The 18,928-nt window shown below is 39.5% G+C and overlaps 1 protein-coding gene across 3 annotated transcripts in view; it reads right to left on the reverse strand.

Moving 5' to 3' along the window:
- faf1 (Fas (TNFRSF6) associated factor 1) overlaps nucleotides 1–18,928 on the reverse strand; it is a 386,266-nt gene that overhangs the window by 111,301 nt on the left and 256,037 nt on the right. For all 3 annotated transcript variants that reach the window (XM_041208631.1, XM_041208632.1, XM_041208630.1), the window contains 2 exons: nucleotides 12,227–12,363; nucleotides 11,653–11,741 (listed from right to left, as the gene is read on the reverse strand). In XM_041208631.1, coding sequence (XP_041064565.1) covers nucleotides 11,653–11,741; nucleotides 12,227–12,363 — 226 coding nt within the window. The remainder of the gene's footprint in view (nucleotides 1–11,652; nucleotides 11,742–12,226; nucleotides 12,364–18,928) is intronic.

Consider the following 18,928-nt stretch of genomic DNA (forward strand, 5'->3'; position numbering starts at 1 on the left):
GTTGATGGAGGATTTATTCATGGTAATGTCATTACAAGTCATGGGGACTTGATCAGGGTGCCTCTTATTATTAATTGCCTGTTGCAAATGCCACATCAACCCAAGCCTGAACTTTGTCCAGGTATTGCTGCATGCGGATATGGGACTGCTTTATTATCAGAGAAGTTGTGAAGAGAACTGAAGAGTGTGCAATCATCAGGAACCATTCTCACTTCTGACCTCATGATGGCAGGAAGGCCATTGAGAAAACATCTATAGATGGTTGAGCCTAGGGATCACCCTTGGGAATCCTGCAGTGACATTCTAGAGCCATGATGACTGGCCTCCAACAACCACAACTAGCTTCCTTTGTGCTAGGCATGGCCCCAGCAGGTGAAGAGTTTCTCCCTAACTCTCAACTGACTTAAATTTTACTTAGGCTCCTTGATGCCACACTTGGCAAATGCTGTCTTAACATCAAGGGCAGAAACTCTCACCTTATCTCTGGAAATAAGTTCTTTTGTCCATGTTTGGACCAAGGTCTGGGGCTGAATGATCTGGATAAAACTTGAAGCGAGCATTGGTGAACAAGTTATTGGTGAATGTTGCTTGTTAACATTGTCAATGACCTTTCAGTAATGGGCCAGATTGCACTTTATCCAGCTTTTTGTAAAACGGAGATAACTGAACAACATAACACTTTGTCAGGTAGATGCTAGTGTTGTAGTTGTACTGAAATAGCTTGGTTAGAGTTGTGGTTAGTTCTGCAGCACAAGACCTATAGATTTTGCAGGATCAAGTGTGCTCAACCATTTCTTGACTTCAGTGGAGCGAAGCGAATTTGCCAATGACTGGATTCTGTGATGGTGGGAATCTTAGGAGGAGGCCAAGATAGATCATCCCTTTCTGGTTGCAGATGACTGGAGATGCTTCAGTCTTGTCTTTTGAACTCCGGTCATCCTCATTGAGGATGGGAATGTTCACAGTGTATATTTACCACCACTCATAACTGAATGCATCAGGACTGTAGAGCTTTGATCTGGTCTGTTGGTTGTGGGATGATTTAGCTGTCTATAACATACTGTCTCCACTGTTGAACATGTTTGTAGTTCTGTTATGCAGCTTCATCAGGTTGACACCTCATTTTAACGTGCACTTGGTGCTGCTCCTGGCATGTTCTTCTGCCCATCATATTGAACTAGGGTTGGACATTTAGCTTGATGGTAATGGTAAAGTGAGGGATAATCTAGGCCATGAGGTAACAAGATTGTGGTGTGATACAATTCTGTTGCTGCTGATGGCCCACAATGCCTCATGGATATCCAGTTTTGAACTATGAGATTGGTTCTGAATATATCACATTGAACAAGGTCGTCATGTCACACATGATGGAAAGTGTCCTTAGTGTGAAAACAGAATATTGGTGGTTGCAATGTTTATATTCACTTATTTGGGGAAGTTGTAAATATTTTGGTTAGTGCCACTGGTTTGCTTTAATGACACTTTTGAAGAACTATATTTAAGAGAAAACATGGTCAATCACGTATTAGATCTGGTGTTCAGAAACAAGCATAACTTGTGATCAGGCCTTCAATTGATAGAAAACATTACTGTTACTGTTGCCCAGGTTATTAGGTTTCAATGTTCTAGCAGATCAAAGGTACTGAAAATTTACAAGCAATTCCAGATTTCAAAATCGCTAATTTTATCAAAATGATGGGGGATTTGGAGCAAATCAATTGGTCAACCCTACTTAGGTGGGGATGTGACTGATGCTGAATATAAAAGGCATGTTTTTAAGTGTAAATTAAAATGCATAGAAGTCATATACATTCCTAAAGGTCATAAGGAGTTGGCATAGTAAGATGCTTAGATGGAAGACTGATCAGGTACAAAGACAAAATACGTCAATAAAAATGTGTTTATAAGCAAAAAATGCACAATAACAAGCAAAACAAAGACAAGTACTATGAACAGATGAAGAAACCCAAGGTTGTTATTGGATTGCTAAAATATTACTGGAGAAGACTGTAGTAATGATGTTCAAAGCTTCTACAGCCATGTTCTACAGCCTGGCGACTGAATGATGCTCAAGGACAGGTTAGAAAGAATTCAGTGTATGGCAAAGATGCTAGAAGAGTACTTTGCCTTGGTCTTTATTCTTGAAGATGATGTTCAACTGACAACATTAAGTGGCAGTGTTTACAGGGAGATTATTGATATCGCTGAGGATATCATCTCAGGTGAATAAGGGACCTTAAAATGTGCTGCCAGCCCAGATGAAACTACCAGGAGGTACTTAAAAAGATGAGACAGCAGCTATGAGTCTCTTGTCTGTACCTTTAATAACTTGCTTGAGGTGGGGACAATGTTGAAAGACTAAAATTTATATAGTGTCTTTCATGATCTCAGGTTGTCCAATTGCATTTTATAATAATAAGTAAATTTTGAAGTCACTGTTGTAATGCAGGAAACATGACGGGGCAGTGGGGGGGGTGGGGAGGGGGGGGGTGGTGGGGTGCGGTGGTGGTACTGAGGTGGGCCACAAGATGAGTTTGGTTTAAAACACTTTGGTTGTCAGGAAAACAAGAAATTGTAATATTTTTCTTCTAATGATAACCCTGGCATATTTTCTTATGTACTGGAAGTCAGGCCGTAATTGGATTAAGAGCTAGAGTGATGGCAAGGGTCTAAAGTCAACAATAACAGTAGTTTCAATATGTTAATGAACCAAGAGGAAATTCAATCAGAATTTTACATAAAGCAACAACAGGAATAGTTTTGAATTGAGTTGTTTCAGATCAAAGGGGGTATAAATGCAGGTTGTAAAAGGGTGAAAGCAAATAAGGTAAAGAGGCTAAGTTTGTTTTTACAGGTCTAAGAGCTAAAGTAAAGAACGATTTAAGAAGGGTTGTAGAAAGAAGCCAGGGAACTACAGGCAAGTGAGTCTCACGTCAGTGGTAGGGAAACTACTGGAGAAAATTCTGAAGGAGAGAATCTATCTCCACTTAGGCAAGATTTGATAAGGGATAGTCAGCATGGCTTTGTCAGAGGGAGGTCATGCCTAACAAATGTGATTGAATTTTTTGAGGAGGTAACCAGGTGTGGAGATAAGGGTAGTGCAATTGATGTCGTTTATGTAGATTTCAGCAAAGCCTTTGACAAGGTCCCACATGGGAGACTTATAAAGAAGGCAAATGTACATGGGATACAGGGTAACTTGATGAGTTGGATTCAAAATTGGCTTAGTTGCAGGAGATAGAGGATGACGACTAGAAGGATGTTTTAGCCAGTGACCAGTGGCGTACTACAGGGATCTGTGCTGGGTCCCCTATGATTCATCATTTATATAAACGACATAGATGACTGTGTGGGGGGTAGGATTAGTAAGTTTGCGGAAGACACAAAGATTGGCCGGGTGGTTAACAGCGAAGTTGGGTGTCTTGGGCTACAGGAAGATATAGATGGGATGGTCAAATGGGCAGGTAAGTGGCAGATGGAATTTAACCCTGAAAACTGTGAGGTGATACACTTTGGAAGGAGTAATTTGACAAGGAAGTATTCAATGAAGTTCTAGGAAGTTCTGAGCAACAAAAGGACCTTGGTGTGTGTGTCCATAGATCTCTGAAGGTGGAGGGGCATGTTAGTGGGGTAGTGAAAAAGGCATATGGGACACTTGCTTTTATCAATCGAGGCATAGGTTACAAAAGTAGGAAGGTCATGTTGGAGTTGTATAGAACCTTGGTGAGGCCAAAGATGGAGTTCTGTGTGCAGTTCTGGTCACCATATTATAGGAAGGATGTGATTGCACTGGAGGGGGTGCAGAGGAGATTCACCAGGACGTTGCCTGGGATGAAACATTTAAATTATGAAGAGAGGTTGGATAGACTTGGGTTGTTTTCGTTGGAGCAGAGAAGACTGAGGGGCGACCTGATCGAGGCGTACAAGATTATGAGGGGCATGGACAGGTTGGATAGGGAGCAGCTGTTCCCTTAGTTGAAGGGTCAGTCACAATGGGACGTAAGTTCAAGGTGAGGGGCAGGAGGTTTAGGGAGAATGTGAGGAAAAACTTTTACCCAGAGGGTGGTGACAGTCTGGAATGTGCTGCCCGGGAGGGTGGTGGAGACGGGTTGCCTCACATCCTTTAAGAAGTACCTGGATGAGCACCTGGCACATCATAACATTGAAGGCTATCGGCCAAGTGCTGGTAAATAGGATTAGGTAGGTAGGTCAGGTGTTTCTCATGTGCCAGTGCAGACTGGATGGGCCGAAGGGCCTCTTCTCAACTCTGGTTCTGTGATTTAATCAAATCTGGGAAGAAAGCAGTTCTGAAGAGGCTGGTTGAGATAATAGAGAGATCAAAAGAAAGGAACGCATTTAAGGAATCATTGAAGCCTATGTGAGGGGGTAGGTGCTTAGATCTCCCAGAAGACGGCAGGGTAGCTGCTCAGAACTCACAGAAGGCCAGTCTGAAAGAAGCAATCGCTGTCAGCCTCAGACGTCACCCCAAGGAAAAAGCACTGTGTGGTTAAAAATTACTTCTGTAGACTCTAAAATCTAGAAGGATAGTTGCTGAACAAAGAAGGGGTAGGTAAGCTCTGAGAGTAGTTAAGACTTGTGGAACTGCTTTAAAGTACTGTTTACTGTGCGAAGCCATTTGCGTGTTTAAGTGTAATTGTGTTTTATTTGTTTTTCTTTAATCTTTTAATAAACGTTTACTTTACAATAAAATCATCACAAGTTTTCAGGGACATCATTTCCTGATTTTCATACCTGCTCCTCATACTGTACAAATTGCAAAAAAAAATTTTTGGCAGCTGTTTCAAGCTTCCCTCTGGGATTTGAGCAGCTTGGCATTTACTATCAGCCGTGCCACAACATTATCTAGATAGTTTCAAATAGCAGGATATAAACAGAAAATGCTGGGAATACTCAGCAGGTCTGGAAGGGTCTGTGAAGTCAGAAATAGTTAGCATTTCAGGTCAATGACCTTTCATCAGAACTGAGTATTGTGTTTTTGTTTCAAAGAGTCGGGTCTGTATACAGAGAGAAAAAAGACCCGGAGGGATTTGATTGAGCTTTAAAAATCATGAAGGTCTAGGTTATGTGCATGAGGACCAATGATTTCAACCAAATTTTTTCTCTATGCATTCTTGGGCATCACAGGTAAGACTAGCATTTATTGCCAATCATTCACTGGCCTCGAAAAGGGTGATGGTGAGTCGCGTTCTTGAGCTTCTGCAGGCCAGGTGATGAAGCTACTCCCAACAGTGTATTATAATTTTTGGTAGCAATTTGAGGGGCTTGTTAGGCCATTTCAGAGGGCAGTTAAGAGTCAACCATACTGTTTTTGGGTTTGGAGTCACATATTGGTTAGTGATTAGTGAACCAGGTGGGTTAAGACAATCTTTCATGGAATGAGCTTTTCATTCTAGATTTATCTATTTATTTGACTGAATTTAAATTCCCCCATTGCGGTGGTGTCTTCAGATAATTTTTCAGATCAATTGCTTCAATTGTATAGAAGCTTGGTTAGGCCACACCTAAGTACTGTGTGCAGTTTTGGTCCCCTTACCTTATAAAGGATATTATTGCCATAGAGGGAGTACAACAAAGCTCACCAGACTTGTTCCGGGGATGGATTATGAAGAAAGATTGGGGAAACTGGGCCTGTATTCTCTAGAGTTTCGAAGAATGAGAGATGATCTCATTGAAACCTACAAAATACTTAAAGGAATAGACAGGGTAGATGCAGGTAAGATGTTTCCCCTGGTTGGGGAGTCTAGAACCAGGGACACAATTTCAAAATAAGGGGGCAGCCACTTAGGACCAAGATGAGGAGAAATTTATTTCCTCAGAGGATTGTGAATCTTTGGAATTCTATGCCCCAGAGGACCATGGAATTTCAGTCATTGAGTATGTTTAAGGTCGAAATTGATAGATTTCTGATTGACAGTAATGTAAAGGGTTATGGGGATAGTGTGTGGGTAAGAGGCATTGAAGTGTTCGATCAATCATGATCGTATTGAATGGTGGAGCAGACTCAATGGGTTGAATGGCCTTTTCCTGTTCCTATTAGTCCTGGTTGCTGGGTCATTAGTGCAGCAACATAATCACTCTTCTACCATACGCTTATGTGGATAGGTTAAGAAAGACCTAAGGAGATGGATGATGCAGACATTCTAGTTTAAGAGGAGTGTGAAATATTAGATACAATAAGCATAATGGGAGAGAAAGTACTGGAGGAACTGGCATCCTTGAAGGTAGATAAATCACCACGGCCAGACTGATTGTATCCCAGGCTGTTGAAGGAAGCCAGGAAGGAAATAGTGGATGCTCTGAGGATCATTTTCCAATCCTCACTAGATACAGACGAGGTCCCAAAGGGTCGGAGGTCTGCGAATGTTGTACCATTATTCAAAAAGGGTGCGAGGGATGGGTCAGAAAATTATAGGCCGGTCAGTCTGAATTCAGTGGTGGGCAAATTATTAGAAACTATTCTGAGAGACAGGATAAACTCAGAAAGGCACATATTGATCAGGGATAGTCAGCATGGTTTGTTAGAGTAAGATCATGTCTTACTAACTTAATAGGATTTCTTGAGGAAGTAACAAGGAGGATTGATGAATGCAGTGCGGTGGATGTTGTCGAAATGGATTTCAGTAAGGCATCTGATAAGGTTGCACATGGCAGACTGGTCAGGAAAGTGAGATCTCATGAGATACAGGGGAAGGTGGCAGGTTGGATCCAAAATTGGCTCAGTGACAGGAAACAAAGGGTAATGGTCAATGGATGTTTTTGCGAGTGGAAAGTGATTTCCAGTGGTGTTCCACAGGACTCAGAGTTGGGGCCCTTGCTGTTTGTTGTATATATAAATGATTAAGACTTAAACGTGGGAGGCATGATCGGAAAATTTGCAGATGACACAAAAATTGGATCGTGGTAGTTGATAGTGAAGAGAATAGCTGTCGACTCCAGTATGATATCAACGGTTTGGTTGAGTGGGCGGAGAAGTGACAAATGGAATTAAATCTGGAAAAGTGTGAGGTAATGCATTTGGGGAGGGCAAACAGAGCAAGAGAATACTCAATAAACGAGAAATTATAGAGGAGGTTGAGGAAGTGAGAGGCCTTGGAGTGCGTGTCCACAGGCCCTTGAAGGTGGCAGGACAGGTGGACAAGGTGGTCAAGAAAGCATATGGAATGCTTTCTTTTATCGGGCGAGGTACTGAATACAAAAGCTTGGATGTAATGATGGAACTGTATAAAACGTTGGTTAGGCCACAACTGGAATTGTGTATACGGTTCTGGTCACCACATTACAGAAAGGACATAATTGCTCTGGAGAGAGTGCAGAGGAGATTTACAAGAATGTTGCCAGGGGTTGAAAATTGCAGCTATGAGGAGAGAATGGATAGGCTAGGGTTGTTTTCCTTAGAACAGAGGAGGCTAAGGGGTGACCTAATTGAGGTGTACAAAATTATGAGGGGCCTAGATAGGGTAGACAGGAAAGACTTGTTTCCCCTTGCTGAGGGGTCAATTGCCAGGAAGCATAGATTTAAAGGGGATTGGTAGAAGGATTAGAGAAGACATGAGGAAAAACGCGCAGGCGGTGCGCGTCTGGAATTCACTGCCTAAGTTGGTGGTTGAGGCTGAAACACAATTCATTTAAAAAGGTACCTGGATCTGCATTTGAAGCACTGTAACCTGCACGGCTACGGACCAGGCGCTGGAAAGTGGGATTAAAATGAGTGGCTAGTTTCTTTTTTCTATTTTTGGCTGGCACAGACACAATGGGCTGAATGGCCTCTTTCTGTACCGTAACTTCTTTATGGTTCATGCTAGGGAAGACTTAGGTTGGATGTTAGTGGCTCTTCTTTTCCCAGAGGATAGCAAAGCTGTGGAATAGGTTGCCAGTTCTTGCCAATGGCCTACTAAGGCTATGGTGAAAATGAACAGAAAGGAGATTAAATGGCTCAGGGTGGCAATGGCTATCTGTACTCTGATGCATAGTGCATTACAACTGAATGGGGCAATCTTGATGAACCAGTGGGTCTTTTCCTCTCCGGCATTTTTATATGTTTGCAAGCATTTCTGCAGGCCTGGGTCATATGTCAAGGTTGAGACCTATTCTATTTTCAATGGTTCACATCCTTGGACACAGAGAATTTGACAGAATTTAATACGAATGCATTAATCAGCAAACTAAAAGCAGGGCACAGATGAAATTAAACTCTGATGCTTCTTTTTGTTTTGTACACATGAGAGCAGGTGCCTGAGCCATTCAAACCACAAGATTGCTAAAAAGAACTGTTAAGTGCAAACTGTGCAAAGAATGCAGGAATGATAAATGAGGAAGCCTGGAAAGCTGAAAATAAAGGACTGTAGCCTCTTATCAGAGATATCTTTTAGAACATACATGTGAAGATTAAAGGTACATAATGAGGTCTATATCGGACAGCTCCTGAAAACAGGCATGTGAATCATGATTAACAGATGCCCATAACTTCTAATGCAGGCAGAACGCCAAACTCATGTTGCCTACTAACTTGCATAACTGCTGTGTGCTATTCAATGGTGGCATGCCTCAGCTGGTGGGGGGGTGGGGGGTGCGTGCAACTTCATGCAATGCTAGCACCATTTAAAACCAGCCTGCACTAATTAAAGCCAGTCTGCATCTTTTAAAGGAGGTGCATTCTGGCTGCATCAAGTGCTGAAACTGTTGGGGAAGAGATTCTAAGCAGGAAGAGTGAATTATGGTGGAAGCATACAGGGGAAAGCACACTCTCAAGTTTCTCTGGGGCTCCACTGGACACCTTGGTGGTGGTGGTGGGAAAGAAAAATGTGATCCATCCACAGGGGGTTAGAAAGCCTGACAGAATAACTTTGCAAAGGCAGCGGGATCAGGCAGCCAGAAGTCAAGCCCGTGGACCTGGATGCAGTGCCACAAAAAGTTCAACAGCCTCACATGAGTGATCAAGGTCAGTGAACATATATCTTAAAATGCCTCATCATACTAATTGCACCACTTCTCTGCACACTGAAAAATACACCATGCTCACCAACTACCTCTATCAATCACAACTCATTTATACCATTCATAGCTTCACCTCATTCTCACATTTAGCACTGTGGTAGACAGCATTAGAGAACCCACTGGCAGCTTTCTTTGACTGCATGTTGCCGAAAGGGAGCTCATTTGACTGCTCCATTTCAAAGGAGAATTTGAGCACATTTTCCGCAAGCCTACCTACACTAGTCAATATGTGTTGTGATTCTACAGTTCCACGCACTAGAAAATTGGCCTTATCAGCAACCTTGCAAAAAAGGCCCAAGCCATTTGCTCACCATGCAAGCTTGATGCCACTTTCAGTCCTGAAAATTGCCCAGTCTACTTCAGATTATTTTGGAAGGGTAAGGTGTCTCAAAAATTTGAGGAACAGGTGAAGCTAGCCATCTCACATTACTAATATGCAGTAGCAACACGAGTGGTATTCTCCCACTAATAGGACTGAAAGTGGCGGCCTGAGTTTGCATGATATGCAGCGAGCAATGACCTGTTCGGGGTAGCCATTATCCCATAGGATGGCTTTGGTGCACCCTATTTCAGCATCAAGTTTGCACGGTGAGCAAATGGCTCGGGCCTTATTTGCAACATTGCCAATAAGGCCAATCTTCTAGTGCGTGGAACTGTAGGAATCCCAACAATCTGTCAAAGCAAAAAGACTTTCTGCCTATCACACAAATGAGTAATGTGGAATATGAATTTCAGTGCTGGTGTGATGCTAGGAATGAAGTCCATACATCCCAATGACTGGCAGATCATACCAAAGAGCACATCCCTTCGGTTGTTTGCAATAGGCAAAGTACTGACTGTACCCAGCCAGCCCATGCTTGAAAAACTCAAAAACATGGTGTCCAGCATTAGGTGCAATCCCACAGTTGGAAAGCATTTGCTAAACAACCTCAACTGTGCTACAAATTACACTGACAATCAATTTAAGATTATCAGTCGGACTTGCAGCATGTGGTTCACTTACACATGCTAGAAGCTATATATATCACATTCAGGGTCCTGTCTTTTGCGGACAGAAGGAACATGTCCACACATTGCGCCTTTTTCAACTAAACAAAAGCTTGGGGTACAGCCATTCCCTGGTTCATTCCCCATGGCAATGCCTTGACCAGGGTTAGACTGTCTGGTTTGAATTTAAACAAAAGCTTGGCGGTCAACTGTTACCTGCTGCATTCTGCACAGCAACGCTTTTACCAATCAGAGTACACTTGCCAACCAAACAACACTGTCTTCTCATGCAGTATAAACTGTTCCCTTTATAATTTGTATCCTTGCATATCTGTCCCGATGAGTGCAAGACGAAAGACTTCGAGAGCATTTCTCTTTTCACAGCAATACTCAAGTTCTGTACTAGTAAACAACTACTTGAAAGATTTCATATGATAAGAGAACTCTTGGGAGGATATAGAAAATAGAACTTAACACTAGGGCTCATAAAGACATGTTATAAACTAAGTAAGTAGTGCTTACTTTGTTTAACTCTTCTTGATATACAATAAAGTTTGTTTTTGTTTAAAAATGTGAAATCTTGTGACATAATTCTGCTGGTTAATTGCTTGTTTGGATTTTTTCTTTAAATGTTAACGGGCCCTAACAGGATCATAACAGTAATCTAAGCCTCAGTTAAATTGTTGCCCTAGGAGGAACCCTGATGAATAAAATTTAAACAACTTTATTTTATGTTAATTTTTTATGTTACATGCTGAAGTTATTAGGATAAGTATTATAGAAGCTCCAGCAGAAATGTTAACTTTGTTGAATAATCACATAGGTCAGATTGTCAGAAATGATGTTTTAATTTTGCTAAAGTTACAAAGGGGAGGCATTTGCATCAGTTTTCAGAATTTAGTTTATAACACAATTATGAAGTTTGAAGGGGAAGACATCTGTAAATAAGGCTACTGAAAACCAGTTCAGAGAAGGGTTCAACAGTTGTCATTATTTGAAATATTTTACAACAATTTAAATATGTGCAATGTGACGACCCAAGTTAGATTCTAGATAGAGCCCCAAAAACACAAATAAATTAATGCTGAAATGGAACCCCTCGTTCTTCAATCCTTTATTTATGCTGAATTAGCAGGTCTTAACGGAGACTCAAGTACCTCCAGGCAAGAGAATAAAGAAACCAGGGTTCTTGCTCTGATTGGTATCTAGTAACTCCCTTGGAAAAATATGTTGCGAGGAGACTTGGCTCTCCATACCCACTCTGCACTGCCTGATACACACACATAAATAATTACTTCGACAAGGTAGTGAAGACTATCACAGTTCACTGAACAGTTTTCTCCAGCATGTCACCAACTTCAGGACTGAAGGGAACAATAGGAAAGAAAGTTTAAATTTTTCTTTAAAAAAAAACAGAAAAATGTCAAATTTTAATAGTGAGAGGAGTTTGTTTCAAAACAAATGTCGAATATGTTTATTGGATGCAAAATAGTGCCTTAAATGCAAAAAGATGAAAGTGGGAAAACTCTCACTTTTAAAAGGAGTCCTGTGTTGCATCTCCAATTTGTATTTTAAGATCTGTTTTCACACTCGTAAGATATTCTAAGATTGCAACAAGTAAAACATTTAAATATTTTCACATCTCTTTACCTCATCCCTTATATCCTCTTGTTGTTGAGCTGTGAAGATCTCCATGGCATTCATCAGCCGCATCATCAAATCATCTACTGTTGTATTACCTAGCAACAAAGGAACACAACTGAGCTTTAAGCTATTAAGATTAATGCATGTTTGATGGAGGCAAGCAATTTCAGCTTTCATTAGAAAGGCATTAAGAAGTGGCAATGTTTAAAAAAAGGTATGAATTCAAGATTAGGTCGAATGTATTGTGTGCCAGCGCGGCTATTTTTAATCACATACTTTAATTCACTTGTTTTTATAGTTAGTAAGGAAAGGTCCATTTGCAAATATTATATTTGATAGTAGAATAAAAATCTTGAAAAAGATGAATTTACCAGAAAGCACTTCGACAATGAGCTTTTGTGTGCATCATATGCGAACATAATATGAATAAAGGTACTGTATCCAAATTTTCTCATCCTCAGAATAAACATTCATCGAAGTAAAAATTACAACTGATGGATTTTCTCATTTCTGCCATTTGTCTTGATTGTTCTACACACAAATGACATTCAAAAAATATTGATTTTCTACTCGAAATTACCTTGAATTACATTCAAAACTTCATTGGATGATCGTTTCCCCATTATAATAAGAAGCAGGGGAAACTGATCAGTTTTGTACGTTTGAATGGTTTGTGCCACAACACTGCCAAAATGTCTTGTGCACATGTTCAAAAACCTGTAGAAAGAGATAGAAAAACCAATTAAGTCAAGCAAAGCACCCAATAGTCATTACCTGTAACTAGTAAAGCACAAAGCTGAAAATTTACTTTGCTACGAACTGAAATTTCTTACAATATTGCTTTTTAACAACAGGCTTTGAAAAATATCCTATTCTAAATAACAGCCTATATAAAAATGTTCTCACATTCTGTACTTTGAAGTTTAGTACATGTTGTAATTAATTGGATTTACTTCTCCAACCATTGCTTATATATCCTTCACAACTGGTCACCTCATGGCTGCATATTGTATCTGAAGAATGAAAAGCCAAAGCAACATTTCCTTTTGTAAAATGGCTGATAGTTCATGTGGTAAATGTTCATCATCTTCGTAGTTGTATAGCTAAATAGTCACATTAATTTAATAATGCTCTCAACCATCGTGGGGGGTGTGTGGAAATTGCTCTTTAAATGAATACTTCAATGTTAGAGTAGTGAGGGATTGGAGGTGAGGTGTGTGTGTGTGTGCGCATGTGGTATACACCTAGAATGGAGCCTGCTCGATTTCTCAATCCCCAGGTACATATGAAAAATCTATTCCACTATATTTTAGAAACCAAATAATGATTTTACTTATATTTCAGTTTAACCCTTTGACTTCTTTTATAGATATCCAAATATTTAAACATGTTTTTTGAATGAATATCGTAAAAAATAATACTCTGCAACATTATTAATTGCTATGAAGTAGAAAGAGAAATATATAAAATCAAATTATCTAGCTTGTTACAAGTATAAATACTTGTGTTTAAAAATTGTACTTCAACCAGTTTTCATTTCCTATTTTGATCTTTTTGTTTTTAAAAATGAAAATTAGAATGCCAAATTTCTTTTATCTATATTACGCAGATACAACTTGCCATGTTAGGACCAAGTTATTGCAAAGTTAACATAATTCTGCAACCTTATTGATGGTTAAAATGGACTGCTGAATGAGTTCTGTTTTACAAATAGATTCAGAACATTTTTCAACACTAAATGGGTTATTGTTTTTACATATTAATGCACTTGAATATTACATATAACTGATTCTGGTTTGGCCTACTCAATCAACTCATAAATCAAGAGGGGGATTGCCACCCGTACCAGCAGGTTTAAGCGTATACCAACATTACAACTATATGTGAAAAAATACAATCTGATTTTACATCTAAATATTTGATGGCAACTCAAATGCCATAGTAATAATGAAATGCAAAGGGTGGAGTGCAAATAGAATTTTTTTCAGAAAATCCAATTTAATAGGCTGCTGCTCAGATTGCTGGTATTTTGATCTGAGCAATGTGGAATAAAACACGAATGGTGGCATACTGAATATGACCATTGCAGGAAAAAAAATTATATTTTTCTTATTGATCCAAATACAGGACTCTTGCTTGGCCTTGGTTCCAGCTATCGTCTTAATTTCTGTCCAAATGAATATGTAGCTATATAAATAGCAACCTAGAAAACGTTGAATCATTTGCACGAAAAAAAATACATTTATAAAAATTAATTATCGAATGTTAGAAATTGCCTGAAAGATTGGTGGCAAAGGGTTTCCCCCAGCAGAGGGCTTGAGATTATAGTTTTACTTTGGTCAGTGTATACTTCAGGGAATGAGCGTATCAAAGTCTAATACTCCGTGATTGTGAGAGAGACAAATTGTGAGTGTTTGAGATAATGTGGGTATGGGTGAGTGTACGTGAGTGAGAACGTACGAGTGTGAGAGGGAGCGTTGAGTCAGACAGATAACACTGGATTTAGCTTTCAATTTTCTGCAGAACCAATTATAGAAGAAAGCATCCTGACATTCAGGCAGAAATTTACAAATAACAAAAGTGTGATGTGGGCAGGTATGGGAGACATGAAAAATAAAAACAAAATAGTTTTTTTTGGAATAATTTTACGCAGATTAGGTTGTGAAGTAAAAATGATCAATTCAAAGTTTTATGTGGGATAAAGGTTTTTAATGTCACTCAGCATGGTACAAATAAAAATGAAATAGTTTGTGCTGGGGATAGGAGGGATGTTTGAGTGCATTTATGTGCATACCCCAGGTCAGCAGTACGATGAGTAAAAATCAAATCTAGTTACTGATTTAAATGCAATTAAACTTAACTCCGTTTCATCACTAATGTTTGCCCAACGACAATAGAAATAGAAACATAGAAAATTTACAATGCAGGAGGTGATCATTTGGCCCATCTTATCTGTGCCAGTCGAAATAACTATCCAGCTTAACCCTGTTTTGTACCACTTGCCCGTAGCCCCATGGATTACAGCACTTCAAGTGCACACAATTATTTTTTAAATGTGACGAGTGTTTCTGCTTCTACCACACTTGCAGGCAGTGAGAATTCCAGACCCCAACTGCCCTCTGGGTGAAAGAGTTTCTCAACTTCCTTCAAATCCTTCTGCAATAAACAAAATTGCAAATTTCCTTGTGTATACTTCACTCTTGGTCCTATACACACAAATCTGTTTTGTAAGTATACAAGCACAAAAGGACCCCACAATTAGCTATTGCATTGTAGGGGGCACAACAAAAGGGCGCAGTTGGAAGGAACCAAGACAAATTACATCTTGGCGCTTGGGGAGAGTGTAGAAGTATGTATTTTCCATAGCCTCAGGACCTCACTACAGGAGTTCCTCAGTGATGAGTACTTGGTTGAATGAAAGATAACTGTACGCAAGGAAAGGGTTATTTGCAAAGGGCCATGGGCCCATTTTGCAACCAATAGTCCGAATAAAATTCCTTTGCAATAGCTGGATTGATTTTTCTTCATATTTGCTCGTCATTTTTTATCCCTGTACTTGGGTGGGGGAAAGAGTGAGTTAGTTATATATGAAAAGATAAATGAAACACAGTTTGCACACAGGTGACTGAAAAGCGGTCTGTAACAAACTACAGGGTGTATTTTACGTGCTTATAATAATCTGATGTTAATTTTATATTGGTATAAATTCACATTACAATCCTCCAGAAATGGCTTCCAATCAAGCCACCCTAAAATGGCAATTTAACCTTAGAATAGCACTACATCAGCTCTAATGTAATTGTTAAAGCTGGTATCAAGTAGGCCAGTGATCTCCACCACTGAGAAGCACAGGAGCAGCCTTGTTAGCGGAATACCTTAAACTTCAAGTTTCCCTGCAAGTAGTACATAAGACACTGGAAATCAATCCACCACCTGCATCATTGTTGCACATGTACCATCACTGTCATCATATCAGCTAAATATGTTACTTCGAACATAGCAGTCTATTATTATGTTTCACATATATAACTTTCTTTTTTTTGTTGAAATTTGTGCTTTGGAAATACATTTTTAGATCAAGGTAGTATGCTTTTCTCCCAATTTTTAAAACACAGTGAAGTAAGTGGTATCAAGAAGCTACATTTCAAATTCCAGCACAGAGCTTTCTACTCCAGAAGTGTACACCTGATGATGATACAGCAACAATGCTCTTGGCAGGGAATTCCAAGAGGTTGAATCAGTGACAATGAAGTCATGTTGTGCGACTTGGAGGGGCACATGGAGATGATGGAGTTCCATGACATTGCACTCCAGCCCTTGGTGTAGTTTTCAGAGGAGGAATACGCTATCAAAGTAACTTGGGAGAGTTTCTGCAGTGCTAACTGTAGATCATACATACCACAGCCAAGGTATGCCAGTAAGAGGGTGAAAATTGAACTTGGGGAGGTTTGCCAATGAAATGGCCAGCTCTAACTTGGATAGTGCCAATTTTTGAATGCTATGGTTACACCCATCCAGGCAAGTGGCGAGTATTCCATCACACTCCTGTTTTAAGCCTTGTAGGTAAAACTAATGTTTTCAATGTTCAAGTGGTGAACAACTTGCTGAATATTATTCAGCCTCTGCCCTACTCATGTAGTTTCATATGTTTCAAAATTATATATGTTTCTGATCAATGGTAGTCCCAAAATGATCTGGGGGAGAGAGATTTCAGCAAAGGTGTGCCACTGAAGGTCAAGGGGGAAAGACAAACTGGAATTTTTCTTGTTCAAGTTGGGTATTACTTGTCACTTGTGTGGCATGAAAAGCCTACTGTAGAATGGCACAGGCTGGTTTATTACCATTTTCTATGAAGAGCTGAACACTAGGGAATCAATATAGAGCAATAGAGGGATGGTCATTGATGAAGCGTCTGAAGATGGTTAGGCTGAGGATGCTTCTCTGAGGAACAGCTTCAGTGATGCCCTGAAGCTGCGATGACTGGCCTCTGAAAACCATACTATCTTCCTTTGTGTCAGGTGTGGTTCCAACCATTGGAGGGTTACTCCTTTCATCTCTATTAACTTCAGCTTTGTTATGGCTAGTTGGCACGATACACAATTGAACGTTGTCTTGTGGTTGAAGCTAGTTATTATTGTATATCCATTGGCATTCATCTTACGTCCAAGTCTGAATCAAGACTGCAATAAGGTCTGGTTGAACTGAGCATTGATAAGATTATTGGAGCAGCACTAAACCACATGCACTGTTAGTGTCAATGTTCTAGTTTGGTTTTTCACAATTAACCATGTGTGGGTATCTACTTAGCAAAAAAAATTGTAATTATACAATTATAACAAATCATGAGTCAATTTGGCCAAAGTTTTATTCAAAGTAAAATTATATTTATTAACTTGTTAACTCAAAAAGCCATTGACAGCACAAAGAAGTCAATTTGACCCAATGCACTTGCGCCAGCTCTCTGAAAGAGCTTTCTACTTTCCCTTATCCATTAACACATATTCCTTTCACAGTTTTGTTTCAAGTATTAATCCACTACCTTTTAAGTGCTATTATGGAATCTGCATCCACCAAGTATTCTAGAATAATAATTTTCTGCATAAATAAAATTGCTGCCCTCTTGCAAAAAATCAGTTGAAATACTTTATTTGTATTTACTTTATCAATGCTCTTCATAAACAGTTCCACCAAATCTTCTCTTAATCTTCCCTGTTCTACTGAAAAGAGTCCCAGTTTGCCTGGTCTCTCTAAAGCTTCTCATCCATGGTATAATCTTAGTGCATCTCCTTTCCACAGTGCTCACACCCATGCTAAAGTGCCAAAATCAGACAGAATATGCTAACAGTGGCCTAACCAATAATTTGCGTAGACTGAACATTACCTCTTCGTATTTTACTCCACTCCTCTATTTATAAAATCAATAATTCCATGCACTTTAAAAAATATTTTTGGCAACATGTCCTTCCAATTTTAAAGGTGTATATCTAAACCCAAGTCTCTCTGTCCTCCACTTCTTTAACAGCTTTATTCTTCCCTCTTAAGTGTATTACCTCACCTTTTTTGACATCAACTTTCATCCATCCATCTGTCCAATCTACAAATTTGAATATAGCCCCTTGGTAGCACTGGACTTCAGTACTGCTGAAAAAAAGAGATGCGCTGTCGAAATTTTTTTGTCTTGCACTCATCAGGACTGGTGCAAGAATGCCAAATTTCAAAGGGAAAAATTATTTTTATTGCATGAGAAAAGAGTGCTGATTGGTTGGCAAGTCGACCCTGGTTGAGAAAATGTGTAGGCTATATCATTTCTAAATTTACAATTACATTGTTTTCTTATGTATTAATAATTTGAGTCCCAAAATGTCAGCAAAACTATGTTTTTTAAGTGAAATATATTAGTGCCGGTAAGCATTTTATTTCGAACCATGTGGTATTCTGAATTATTAGTCTTTAGCATGGCTAGAATTTCATTATGCAATGGTTTAATTATTTAACTCAAAGTTACTAAAACATGAATTACAGAAAACTTTACTTCTGTCATGGGTTGGTATATACAAGGATCACTGCTTTTCTTGATCTAGACCTGGGTGTATGGGAGCAATTTCAAAATTTGATGATGATGCAAGACTTGGAAGTATTGTGAGCTGTGAGGAGGATAGTGATAGATTTCAAGAGGATATAGACAGGCTGGTGGAAAGGGCAGAAACGTGGCAGATGAAATTTAACTTTGAGAAGTACGAAGTGATACGTCTTAGCCAGGAGAACAAGGAGAGGTGACGTAAAATAAAGGGTACAATTCTAAAGGAAATGCAGGAGCAGAGGGACCTGGACCTATATGTGCATAAATCATTGAAGGTGGCAGGGCAGGTTGAGAAAGCAGTTAATAAATTACATTGAATCCTGGGTTTTATAAATAGGGGCACAGAGCACAAAAGCAAGTAAGTTATGAACCTTCATAAAACACTGGTTCAGTCTCAATAGGAAGAACGTGAAGGTTTTAGAAAGGGTGCAGAAAAGATTTATGAGAATGGTCTGAGGATGAGAGAATTCAGTTATGTGGATAGACTGGTGAAGCTGGGGTTGTTCTTGGAGAAGAGAAGGTTCAGAGGAGATTTGTTGTACGTGTTCAAAATCATGAGGGATCTGGATAAAGTAAATGGGAATAAAGTGTTCCCATTAGCAGAAGATCAAGAACACCAGGGCGATTAGCAAACAAACCAGAGGCGACAGAGGAAAAACTTCTTTATGAAACAACTGGTTTGGATCTGGAATGCACTGCCCG

Source organism: Carcharodon carcharias, chromosome 16 (assembly GCF_017639515.1).
Source record: "Carcharodon carcharias isolate sCarCar2 chromosome 16, sCarCar2.pri, whole genome shotgun sequence".
NCBI classification, from domain to species: Eukaryota; Metazoa; Chordata; class Chondrichthyes; order Lamniformes; family Lamnidae; genus Carcharodon; species Carcharodon carcharias.